Raw genomic sequence first — 13,089 nt, 5'->3', positions numbered from 1 at the left:
AATGAACCTTCCACTGTAAACTGGCTACTACAGGCAAGTCTATGATATCTGAATGCATATGGCTCTTGTGCAATGTTTTCCATAGCTGGGACAAGCAAAGCTAAACTAGGAATGAAATACTAGATCTAATATTGTTGAACAGTTGCAGTAAGTATCACAAAGATATCAAAAGATGTAGCTGCTTAATATAATTGATGCCTATAAAATATCACCAAAACCTATATCATTCATGATAATTTATAAGACAGATAGTAGTTACATTATTATCACAAATAACTTCAAAACAAAATGATTTTTCATAGACATTTCAAATAATGTAAAATCATTTTAAGATGCTTCCTTCCAATACTTCTTTTTGTCAAATACCAAGAGCAAGACACACCTAAAATCAATAATAATATCACTCTCAATGTTGATAGTAGGAAATTGAGCCTATAAAAGTTGTTTAATTCAAGACTGGTTGTTTTATTCATTATATATGACATAAGATATAATAAGCTAATTCTTTTATTAATTCTTTTAATTTTTATTTTTTATGGTTTTTTGAGACAGGGTTTCTCTGTGTATGTAGCTTTGCACCTTTCCTGGATCTCGCTCTGTAGACCAGGCTGGTCTCAAACTCACAGAGATCCGCCTGCCTCTGCCTCCCGAGTGCTGGGATTAAAGGCGTGCACCACCACTGCCCGGCTAACCTAATTCTTCCTTATACACCCATGCCCACTTTTCAGATGACTATCTTTGGAGTAGGTTATCAACATTATTTCTTTTAAACATGAATAAAAACTCAAGGGCCAATGGATTTTTGTCCTGTCATCTCCTAGGAGATACCTCTGCTTTTATTCTTAAAAGCAGGGATGCATTTTATTGGCCATGGAGAATTTTTAGATAAATTCTATTAAATAAGATTTTGACATCTGAGTTACTTATTTAATTGAAGGTCAAGTGTTTTAGGGAAATTTTAGGGTCTGGGAGACTGTATTGGATAACCAGGTTGCTATGATAACAGTTGAAAAGGAAAAGGAACATACTCAAACGTCACATCGCAGTGCTGTGTACTACTAATAGGTCACATGAATGTACTCCAGTGCCAATCATAAATATATTATCATACATATTAAAAAACAGCATATATATATATATATACACACACACATATATATATCTAGGTGCTGAACCTATTGTGATTTACATATATATTTACTAGAAACTATTAGATAGATAGGCATATTATATAATAAAATATTAATGTTATTTTGCAAGATACCTGAAGTAATTATAAGTATTTCCTTGCTCACTGTCTGCTGCTATGTCTCCTCAACAAGTAATTGTAGTTAATTAAATTTTTAAAAATACTGAAATAAAACTAGAACATTAATTAATAATGCCACCATATAAAGTTCTAGAAGCTTCCTTTACATTTCCACATTGTGGTTAGATCATGAAATGCTGAGGAACATAGAACAGGAATAGACATTAAAAAGAAAATACTTGTCTATTATTTCTCAAAGTCAGCTGTCACCTACTTAAAGTAATACAACTCAATCCAAGTTCTAATAGTTCTAGTATACTTACATGTTAAAGAACATAAGCACTTAGAGTTTTTATCGAGACTTTCTCATTATGTAAGTTTTAGAAGTTAAGCACCCTGAGGTTTCATAGCAGAGAACAATTCTCGTTTGGGTAAATAGTCTCACCTTATTGCATGTGTTCTGACTAAGTAGAGTGGGGGATTTCTCCTGTTCATCCCTCAGTGAGAAGGAGGACAAATGACCGAAGGGTCCGGTGGTAAGACAGTCAGCATGAGATAAGGTCTGTGGATGCAGCAGGGATTTAGCAGGAGGGTAGAGTTTAGACTGATATAAAGGATGGAGAGAAACAGGCCTATGAGGGATGGCCACATCCTAGGAAGAAAAGGCACAGGATAGGTTAGTGTATGAACATCAGGCACTCCACGACTTACCTATGAGAGATGTGTTAGAACCTCTAATGAGTAAGAAGAATAGTCTTTATAAGGCCTCTCTCACAAGACACTTGGTTTCATAGTGAATATATTGTCTCTTTGAATAATCTTTCCCACCCCTCCAGTCTTTCCTGCAAGCAAAACAGGGGCTTGCAACCCATCTCCTGAAGATGCTGTTTGTTGTTGCTGAAAGTATTGAGAGGAGAAATGTATAAAGAAGAGCAGAACCTATCCTCAGGGGGCTGCCTGGGCCCAGCAAAGAGGAGTCAGCAGTGGAGGTTATTAACTCAGGAATGCAGAAGATTTGGTCTAGAATTTGCCAGGGCAACAGGAAGGAATTAATTTATGAGCAGAGGCACAGAAGCTCTGGGTGTATTAGTTTATTCAGCTGAGCTGAGCAGAAATCTAGGATCAGTTAGAGGTGAGTCTAAAAGGAATGAAGACCATATCCAATTCTAGGCCGTGTTGTCTTGAAGAGAGCCTGGTAGTTCAGCAAACAGGAGGGATGGCTGTAGAGGAGGCCTTATTAGCATGATGATTAGCATGGAAAAGATATGAATGCAAGAGCTTAAAGGAATAGGCAACTAAATAAGAACATGACTTATGCGGATGGAGCAAGGGATCAACAAAGATTAGAAAGAGCTGGCCTGTGTATATGAGATGTAGCTGTGAAAACAAAGGGCTAATATTTACAGATACACAGAAATGTTTTATATTTCTGGAATCTTACATGTCAGAAGATAAATTGATTATCCTACAATAAAACCCTCTAGGACATTTACTGCATAACAAGGAACCTACTTTCTTATTTTTCTGACCTCAGAATCAAGCAAAGAAAGGCTATGGTAGATACTTAACACATCAATATTGAATTTGAAAGGAAAATGATATTTCTTGTAATTTCAATGATGTATTCTATTACTTCTATGCTTCATAGCAATGAACTATTTTGTTGGGTTTGGAGCAAATTTAGTATCAAATAATATATATGGATCAAAATGACATTTGACTAACAGGTAAACCCAAATTGTAACACAATAAAGTTAATATTTTATGTTCATTTCCTTCATTTTAAGCAATATATTTTTATGTCTCTGATAGGCCTTTAAAATAGTAAACAAAAAAATGCCAGTTACAAGAGGAACATTGTTATCTATTAATTCTCGTGGTTATTCAGTTGATTTATTTAGAACATCTAGGAATACTACCTAAAATGGAGACTCACCCAACAGTAGTGGATTCAGCTCCTTTTTTCCAGTTAGTACACATTTTCTTTCTTTCTTTTGTTGGTTTCTTTGGTCAATACTTCTCAAAACTATTCATGCCAGTATGCAACTTAAATTAAACATGGAGTTTCTCTATCAATGTTCTTTCATTTAAATTAAAATATATTCTAATTTTATCTGATTTCTCAGACACATAGTTATCACTTTATTGACAACCCATTGCATTGTTTAGTGCCAAAAGCAAATAATGGAAAATTGAGTAGCAAGAGCAAACCTAGCTATGTGAGAAACAGGGCAATGTCCCTGTTGATAGTTGAGGAAGCTTGGAAAAGGATGGCCTAATGGTCTGTTGTTTACACACTTAGATTTCTTGGAAGGTAAAGTACCAGTTCTCTGAATATCAGAAGTCAAGTAGAGATCCATGAGAAGTAATGCAGCCACCAGACGAAAATCAAATAGAGTCAAGCTTTGTGCAGTTTGAGAGAAAACACTCGCCTGTGTGTTTTCTACATCTGCTTTACCAATCTCTGGCCTAAGGAGTGGGTCAGTCTGCACACTTCTGTGAGATCAGGTGTTCTCAGCTTGTCTAGACAGCTGAGCATAAAGAAAAAGCATAATTTGATCACTATGGACACACTCAGGGAGGCTGAGTATTGGCCAAGCTGACTTGGGTACTTGGCAAAATGGGGGGAAGGAATAAAAAGATACTGAGAGATGACAATATTTAACACCTGAGACACTTCTTCAGGCTCTGAGATTGTGGTACCAAAGCAAACCAGGAGTGGTTGACTTTAGTGCCAAACCACGTATATTATTCTTCACTTAATTGCCAAGACTTTGCTCCATTCTCCAAACAGTCCTTTGTTCTTTTTTTTTCCACAAAGCCTTTGTTTCATTAGCATCTGGAAACATTAGTGTTCATGGGTTTTTGTTTTTTCTCCCTAATAACAGCTCCTCTAAATTTTTGTTTAATTTCCCGTTTAGTGGTTTTGCCAGTTTTGCTGTGTTGTGTTTTGCATAGCACGTTTTCTCCACGTATGGATATCTAAAGTCTGCTTATGACATGTGAGTCTGGCACGGAGCTTCTTAGAGATACTGAGTTCACTCACTGACATTTGAATTCACTGTCCAGAATATGAAATTCTCAAGAATATGAAAATCGCAACAATTTCATGTTTTTCTTCTTTGGACTGGTCAGATTGCTCACTGGAAACTTTGTAAATCACCAGGCTAAAGGTCAAAAGAACAATTACCAGCAGATAAAACAGGCTGGGCTACAGTACTCTGAGATGCAGTCGGGGAAAAGAGAGAAGGATATCAACATGAGCTATAAGGCTTCAGACTGTGCTGTTCCCTGGAAAGCCCAAATGTCCTGTGTTGGGCCAGCTGTCCCTTCAGTCTGAAACCCAATTTTCCTCTAAGCTGAAGAAAGGGAGAATGCCAGCCACTCAGAAACAAGGGCTTAGGAGTAGATATTGAAAAAATCAGTAGTTTCCTTATTTTAGCTGCTCTTCTTTTATCTCCTCTGAGAGGTTATCGTCAGGCACATCTAAATCTTTAGCCTGTTGAGAGCTCTAAGGCAGGGATAGAATCAAGGCTTAGATATCTAAGTAGCCAGCTCAGGATTTAGTTTCTACCTCTGTTATATCAGTTTCGCCACATCAAGATGCTGTTATACCACTAACATTATACTGTCCTATGTCTTCTTCTTTTCCCTGCATTTGTGAGCTCTATCATAAAAATACATCCACAGAGAAAAATTTTAAAACAGTATTGACAGGGTGTAAATTTAGAGGTGGTGCTCAATCCTCCATCCTCTTCTGAATCACCCAAGAGGTTTTGTTTGATAAAAGTCAGCCTTAAAAGTCTACAGAGGCAAGGTCTATTACCTCCTTGCATGTCTAGAATGAATCCTACATGTTGGATTGCAGTTTACTTTAATGCACTACTGAATTCTGTGTAGGCAAAAGCGAGATGTTTACATGACTGCTCATAACTGAATGTGGACTGCTTCCTTTCTGTGCACTCCCTGTTGGGTGATGATGACAAGGCTACATGAAATACTTTTTTGGATGTTCTTAGATGAAGATAGCCCACAGCTGCCTTCAGCATCCCTGCTGACTCGTCTGTGCTCTTGAGAGCACCTTACACCACTTTCATTGTTTCTCCTTTGGTAACTGGTTCGGTGGACTAGTCTAGGAAATAATATCTTTGAAGTTTTACATGCCTGTTATCAAGTGTATGTCTCCCTTGGATTTCCCTTGGTATAAGATGAAGGGGGTTGTACTTCTAGTGACTTCTGTGTTAGCTAGTTCCATGTCTACTTTTTATTTTGTATTTTATATTTTCTGGCATTTTACCAATCTTCTAGCAAACAGCTTGCTGTTTTAGATAGCTTTCAAATAGTACATTTCATGTTTGTTATTTCTGCAGTTTTCTCCTTTCTAGCTATCTAGTCTCGATCTTAACTCCATTCTCTTGCTTTTTATATGCAGCAGATAGAAGTTTTAAATTTTTCTGTGGTTTTTATTTTATTGTTGTTTTTTCTTAGATTGCCCAAGGTAAATACTCAATTATCTTTTGTTCTCTTTCTTTTCTTTAAGACTACATCTCTACTACACTACTCTACTACACATCTACTACACACCACCGGGCGGTGGTGGCGCACGCCTTTAATCCCAGCACTCGGAAGGCAGAGCCAGGCGGATCTCTGTGAGTTCGAGCAGCTGGCTACAAGTGAGTTCCAGAAGCGCAAAGCTACAAGAAACCCTGTCTCGAAAAACCCAAAAAAAAAAAAGACTACATCTCATGACTCACTTGGGGCAAGTCACAACAGTGAGCAAGTGCAGACCTATTCCTAAGCCTGGACCCCAGCGATTCTCAAGGGCTCTCAGAATGATTCCTTGATCAGAGCTGTAAGCTCAAGAATCACTGTAGTAAGTAGCCATTCCAGCTTTGATCTGAAAGTTCCAACCCCCATTGAGGCTTCAGTAAGGGTCATGCCTACAAGGTGGGGCTGAGAGAGGATGCTGAAGACCCGAGATCCGGATGCCAGGCTCTCTTGGTTCCTGGACCCTGGACACTAGAGCTAAACTGAGCACAGTTCTCCAGAGAACACCGCTGAACTGCGCCACATCTTTCCCAGACCCTGTTACCTATCCCTTCACTTGTAAGTTACCCACAAAATAAACCTCCCTGTTTAACTAAAAAATAAAAAATCCCAAAGACAATTTTAACAACCTCTAGCCTAATAAATAACAATTTTAAGTACTAAGATTTCAGTATGTTTTCTTAGATAGACATTAAACTGTTTTTTATTGTATTCTATTTTATTACTTAAAACATTCCTTGGTATTATTATAAAATAACACAATTGTTCTTTAAAACATCAAAACACAGAACAATCTAAAAAGACAATATTAAAAATTTCTCTCAATCCTATATACCCAGATACAGTCTTCTAACATCATTTCTAGGATGCCATGGAATGTATTTCCTCATTTCAAAATAAATCACAAAGCTTTAATAATCAAAATATTGTGGTAACAGTGTAAAAGGAGATGCACAGGCCAATGAAATGGAGAGGCCAAAGTTAAAATCCATGATGACCTTTGATAAAGAAGTCAGAGCATCAAGGGGGGAATGGATAGCCACATGTAGGAGAATGAAATTGAACCCTTATATAATCTACAAAAATTAATTCAAATGAACGTTCTGAAAAAATAATGAAAAGTATTTTGACATTGGCTCATGCAAAGATTTTTTTTTTTTGTATCTATACCCATCAACCAATAAATGGATAAAGAAAATATGATATGTACACAGTATGGAGCACTACCCATCCTTTAAGAACAGAATCCTGTCATTTGTGACACAGACTTTTGTTGTTGTTGTTGTTGTTCAGTGAAAAAGCTATGCACTATCAGGTACTGAGTGACCTCACCAACATCATGTGCAATCGGGAAGAGTTGACTTCATGGAAACAGAGAATGGTAGTTAACAAGGGATGGGGAAAAGGTAGGAGAAGCAATGAGAAATGTTGATTGATGGGCAAGGAGCTACAGCTGGAGAGGGACAGGAAGTTCCGGTGTGCTGCTGCAGTGTAGGATGACTGGAGTCAGCAATTAGATACATGGAAGAAGCTGGCCAAAAGGTATATAGCCTCACTTAAGCAAATTAAATGGATTCTGGAGGTCTAGTATATACAACATGTCTATAACTGGCAATCTTGCACTGTATTTAAAAGTGCAGAGAGGATGAAACCATGTTCCTCCCAAAATAGCAATAACAACAAGTACTAAGAGCTTCATGGGGGGTAATGGATGTGCTACTTTGATTGAGACTATTTTAAAACCTATAAAAATATCAAAACATCAAATTGTATGCCTTAAATGTACATGATTTTTATTTGTTATCTAGAAATCAATAAAAGTGGATATAAATAAGGAAAATAGAAATTTTGAGTTTCCTCCTTAGTTAAAAATTCATTGCAAAGCAAATATTTCATATACAGATGTCAGAACTTTTGTGGATTCTCAGTTTGTTAATTTGTAAACTCTTGTGATCTGACCAACTTGTGTGTCTCATTTCTACTTTGGCAGTTAGTGTAAGGTTCTGTTTGTCCTATTAGATAAGGTTTATAATATTAAAGGAATAGTGTTTTGTCTTGCTTGACTTTCGTTGTGAGATCACAGAATTCAAAATCTATTTATTAGATGTAACTCAGAGATTCAGTGTTTGTGTTTACTAACTGTGTCATAAGCTAGCAAATAATTTAAAATGCTTCATAATATTTCATATAGTCAAATTTTTGTATATGGATATTAAATTTAGCATTTAAATACTCTGATTATATTTTTCTTTTGAGTTTTATCTTTTGTATTAAGAGAAAATATTGGCTTCCTTAAGGGTATATTGTCCATTCTGAAGGTGTGTATACAGGTGCATACAGAGGCCAGAGTGGACTTTAAGGTGTCTTCCTCAATTGGATCTCCATCTTGTCTTTTATTATTATTATTATTATTATTATTATTATTATTATTATTATATTTTGAGATAGGGTTTCTTGCTGAGCCTGGAGTACATCCTATTGGCCAGATTGGCTGAGCAGCAAGTCTCTAAGAGCCACCTGTCTCCCCTCTACCCCTTTGCCCCAGTTCTGGGGTTATAGGCCATTGCTGCCACAGCTACCTTACAGCTGAGGATGTGAACTCAAGACCTCATGCTTGGGCAGGAAGTACCTTACCCATTGCACCATCTCTCTGGTCTGATTCTTCTATGTTATCATTGCTTATCAATGGTTCGTAATATAACTGCACCTTCCTACTACAATCTTCTTTCCATATATTTCCATAAATGGTGAGTACTTTTATTAATAAGATTGTTCACTTTAGCCAGGTTTTTGCTAGTTTTCCCTTACGGCTCAAGAATGTCAGTTTTTGCATATTCAGATTTAGAGCATAAATATGATAAGATGTAAATGATTTAAAATGTATATTGTGATCTAGACACATAATAAAAGTCATTATAGTTGAATTCCTCATTACTCATTTTCACACGAATCTCTAAGATTGATTCCTATGTGTTTTCTAAGTGTTTTTTTATGTTACAAAAGATTTCCATTAATCATTCCACATTTCTATATTATATTTATTACAGAAAAATATACTTATCCCTTATTAAATTAGGTTGTTAACATTTTTATGTTTTTCCTTTAAAGAGAATTTTATTATTTACCTCAACAATTCCTTTAAACATTATACATCTTGAGTATGTTGTCTTCAAACAATACTGACAATTTCATAAGCCCTTTGTTCCCTGAGTTTCCTACTTTGTAAGTATCTTATTGTGATGCTGAATTATTATTTACAAAGCAAGACAAAATTATACACTTAGGGCTAGGTGCACTCAGAGAGGATTAAATAAATGTCTCTATTTCAAATGATTTGTATAATTGAAAACTGGTCTACTTGTCAAATTCAATATTTTAAATTTCCGTTTATAGTTGATAAGCTTACATTGCACATAGCATTTTTGTTGTTTATGTTTATCTCAGTAGTAGTTTATTTCATCTAGATTATTAGGAGTTGAGTTTTATCTTAATGAAAGGAATCTATTTTATCGGATTATTTTAGTTTAAAAGTTAAAATGGCAAACATACGAGTAACTCATATGAAATATAATTAGATATAACAGGACTAAGAAAAAATACTGTGCTCACCTGAACGTCCCTGACATCCCATGAAGCTTCATTTTGAATACCCCTGAGTTTGGAGCATTTAGAACCCAGTCTACAAGAGATAAAGAGCAGAGCACAAACCTTCCTACTTCAGGTGGATGCTACAGACACTTTGTGAAGGAGCGATGTGTGGATAGTGTAAGTTTTGCACTCCTGTATATTCCATAAATTGACCTTGCCACAATCATGTGAGAGCAGCCTTGGCACAACTATGTATTCCATGACTTTACCTTGCCACAACTGTATGGAAGCAGCTTTGACAAAACACAGGTAAATGTGTGCAGCTGGCTTCTAATAAACATGTTTATAAAGACACTGGTGGACCAGATTTTGCCCATAGGCCATGATTTCAAACTCTTTTTTCAGTTTATTATTAAGGCACATAAATAATCTCTCATATCTCACCCACATCCTGTCTCTCCTAGTGAATTATCTTGTGCTCAGAATGTCATTGTGGAATTGGTTTTCTAAATGATCTGAAGGGACTGTCATTCCCCTCCACCTCAGTACTCAGCATGTGAATCTTCAAGCTCTAGTTTTTAAAAACAAAATTCATACATGTTCTTATTAGTAAAATAGGCAGTGTAGCTATTTCTGGTAAAATGCTTCAGACCACTCCTTGCTCTCTTCATAATTGCCCTCTTCAACACAAAATTACTTTTTTAAAATTCTCAAAACTTTAAGCCTTATTTAAGTTTGATTATTGAAAAGGGGGCAAATTATTTTCATTGGTTTTGATACGGTACACTGCAAAACTTCAAGAAGACATGGGAGTATGAAGCAATAATATCCTGTTCATTAGAGAAAAATTAGCAGACAAGTACGTGGTAAGTAAATTGATTTGGCTCTGCCTAATTGACACAGACATCAGAAAATTAATGTCCCAGTCCTGTCTGGGGCACTGGCTGCTCTAGAAAAAGGTTACCTTCTCCTCAACCATTAAGCTCTTAACTTCAAAAGCTACTTTCTTTGTAATAAAGGGGCATTTTAAGGCACTTTGGGCTCTTCTCATTAAAGACTGCAGATGTCAGACTCTTTTGTTCTGTTCCCAGCATTTTTAAAAGTTACCTCATTTCCTGTGGTTTGGAAGTGACAGTGAAAATCCACTGACTCTGCACTGATGCTGTCCCTTCATACTGAGTGTTATCCGCAGAGCATAGGACAACTGTGTGACCAGTGAGTGGAGTCCAGGAGCCCCAGCTCCATGCTCTAGGCATCTACCAGTCCTTTGTTAAAACAGTAAACTCTATCAGCAACTGTTTAAATTCAAAACCATAAGATTTATCTTCTCTTTTAATTTAAGGCAGCACCCAGTTAAATTCGAGAACAGTAATAGTGCATTTTGGAAGAATAAATTCTTTATCCAGAATGAGTTTGCTACTCTACAGATACCATCACAAAACCTACAATACTATGAAAGAGATTCTGGCTGGCTGCACACTATGGATATCAGCCTAGTAAACTGGGCTTCCTAACCGTGAATGTGGGGCATAACTTTTGGTTCACAGACCTTAATTTTGAGGAAGTCATGTGCATTTTAAAAACAGACATATTTAAACCAACACATCTATTTTGAAAACTGATGTGAACCAAAAAAATATGTGAACTTGTGAAGCAAGAAAAAATTTAGCATATGTTTAGCTATTTCAAATTATGTGTGTGTGTGTGTGTATATATATATATATATATATATATATATATATATAAAGTTTCAAGATAGACTTTGGGTCACAGTATTTCAAGTGTATGGTGTCTGACAGTTTTACATGGCAAATGGATCAGTATGAAGATGGTTGATGCCAGCATTCAACAACAGAAGGAGGAAGTAGATAGTTCCTCATCACATTAGCAGAAGAGGGTTATATACTGAGTCTCTTGCTTTTCTATTTCTATGGTTTATTTCATATCTTATACTGTTCATATGAACATATTTAGATTGAAAAAAATGAGAAGGTAACTTATTAAAAAGCTTCTGTGATCCCTTAAAATGGAAAGGAGGTATACTCAGTGACTTCTCAGCAAGAAGTCAATCTCCTTCTTCCAAAATTACAATGCTTTTTAAACAGACTATTTTTTAAAATTGTACACCTCCAAAGGGTCTAGAACCCACTGACCACAGTAATTTCATTTACTTGTGGCAAAATTTATGCACAACAACCAAGATACAGATGCAGCTTAAGAGCCTGTCAATGAAGAATAGACAAAGACAACATAAAATAAAGGCAATGAAATATTCAGCCTTAACAAAGGAAATCTTGCCATTCTCAACAACATTGGTGAAACTAAAAAACATTATTTCAAGTGAAACAAATCAACCACAAAAGGATAAATATTGCATATCTTAGACATAAAATGCAAAAATGTTAAACTCACAGAAACAGAGCAGAACAATGGGGTCCAGTAGTGCCTGGGGGGAGGAGTTAGGAAGATTGTGGCCAACGTGCAGAAAATTAGGTACATGAACATGTGGTTCCCAATTGGTAATGCTGTTTAGGGGAGTTCAGAAAGTGTGGCTTTGCTGGAGGAAAATGTTATGCAGTGGGGCAGTTTTGAGAATTTTCTTAGCTTCACTACACTTCTGATTAACTCTGTCTTTCTGCTTCATGCTGTTGACATAATCTCTCATCTTCCTGTTCCCATGCCCAAAACTTGCTGACATCCCTCCTTACCATAATGAACTCTTATCCATTTGGAACCATAAACTCTTCCTTAAGCTTCCCTTTGTCATGCTGCTTTATCACAGCAACAAAAAAAATAAATAACACAAGTATGACAGGAAGAAGAGAGAGTGGAGAGGAAGACAGCAACACCAACTATCAGGAACCATAACATCACCCAAGTGCATGGAACTACTTGCTAGGCAATAGTATTTTCAAGTTTGTGCTTCCTGCAACTCAAAGAAGCTAGAGATGAACTTCAACTTAGTGCTAAGGTGGTAACATTAAGGCACACCTGCATACAAAAGAATTAGCCATTTGTTGGTTTGCTTGTTTGTTTCAAAGTACATTTTGAGAGCCCATGGCAGAGGTAATATTTGGGATACAAAATATTTGGGTTTCAAATATCTAGGACACTGGACATAAAAATTCTGTTAGAAAAAAAATGATAGATCAGAGCATCAATGTGCAGTTCCAGGCCACAAATCAAGTCTTACCAAACACAAATAAGTTGAAATAATCTCATATATTTTATAAGATCATAGTTCAATAAAGTTAAAATCAGTGTCAAGAAAAATTACAGAAACTACATAAATATATTAAAAATGAACAAAACATTTTTGATCAGAGCAGAAATCAATGAAATAGAGTTAGAAATAATATATAGACAACCTTTGGTTATTGCAATGGTCAAGTCCCAATATTGAACCTTTAGAAGAATTAGACTTCTCCCAGGCTTGAGTCCCCTGATTGTTTATCCAATACTGATTGGTTGGCCCTAGAGACACGGACATGTAGTTAACACTGAGCACCCATCAGGTTGCACTTATATGTTTATTCATTTATACGTATGTGTAAAAACAATGGCTAAAGAGGATGGGGTGGACATGGGAGGGGTGGGAAAGACAACAGGGAGGGGATAAATAATATACTTATACTTTAAGTAAATAAAAATAATAAATTAAAATATAGAAGGATTCAATCAAACAAATAGTTGATTCTTTGAAA

At 36.1% G+C, this 13,089-nt stretch overlaps 1 protein-coding gene across 50 annotated transcripts in view; it reads right to left on the bottom strand.

Moving 5' to 3' along the window:
- LOC114690096 (muscular LMNA interacting protein) overlaps positions 1–13,089 on the bottom strand; it is a 264,668-nt gene that overhangs the window by 64,926 nt on the left and 186,653 nt on the right. For 36 of the 50 annotated variants that reach the window (XM_037210929.1, XM_037210921.1, XM_028864691.2 and 33 more), the window contains one exon: positions 1,695–1,901. The exons of the other annotated variants lie outside the window; for them this stretch is intronic. In XM_037210929.1, the coding sequence (XP_037066824.1) occupies positions 1,695–1,901 (207 nt within the window). The remainder of the gene's footprint in view (positions 1–1,694; positions 1,902–13,089) is intronic. 50 annotated transcript variants of the gene reach the window in all.

The sequence above is a fragment of the Peromyscus leucopus genome, chromosome 14 (genome assembly GCF_004664715.2).
Source record: "Peromyscus leucopus breed LL Stock chromosome 14, UCI_PerLeu_2.1, whole genome shotgun sequence".
Taxonomy (NCBI): domain Eukaryota; kingdom Metazoa; phylum Chordata; class Mammalia; order Rodentia; family Cricetidae; genus Peromyscus; species Peromyscus leucopus.
This window is presented reverse-complemented; position numbering and strand designations above follow the sequence as displayed.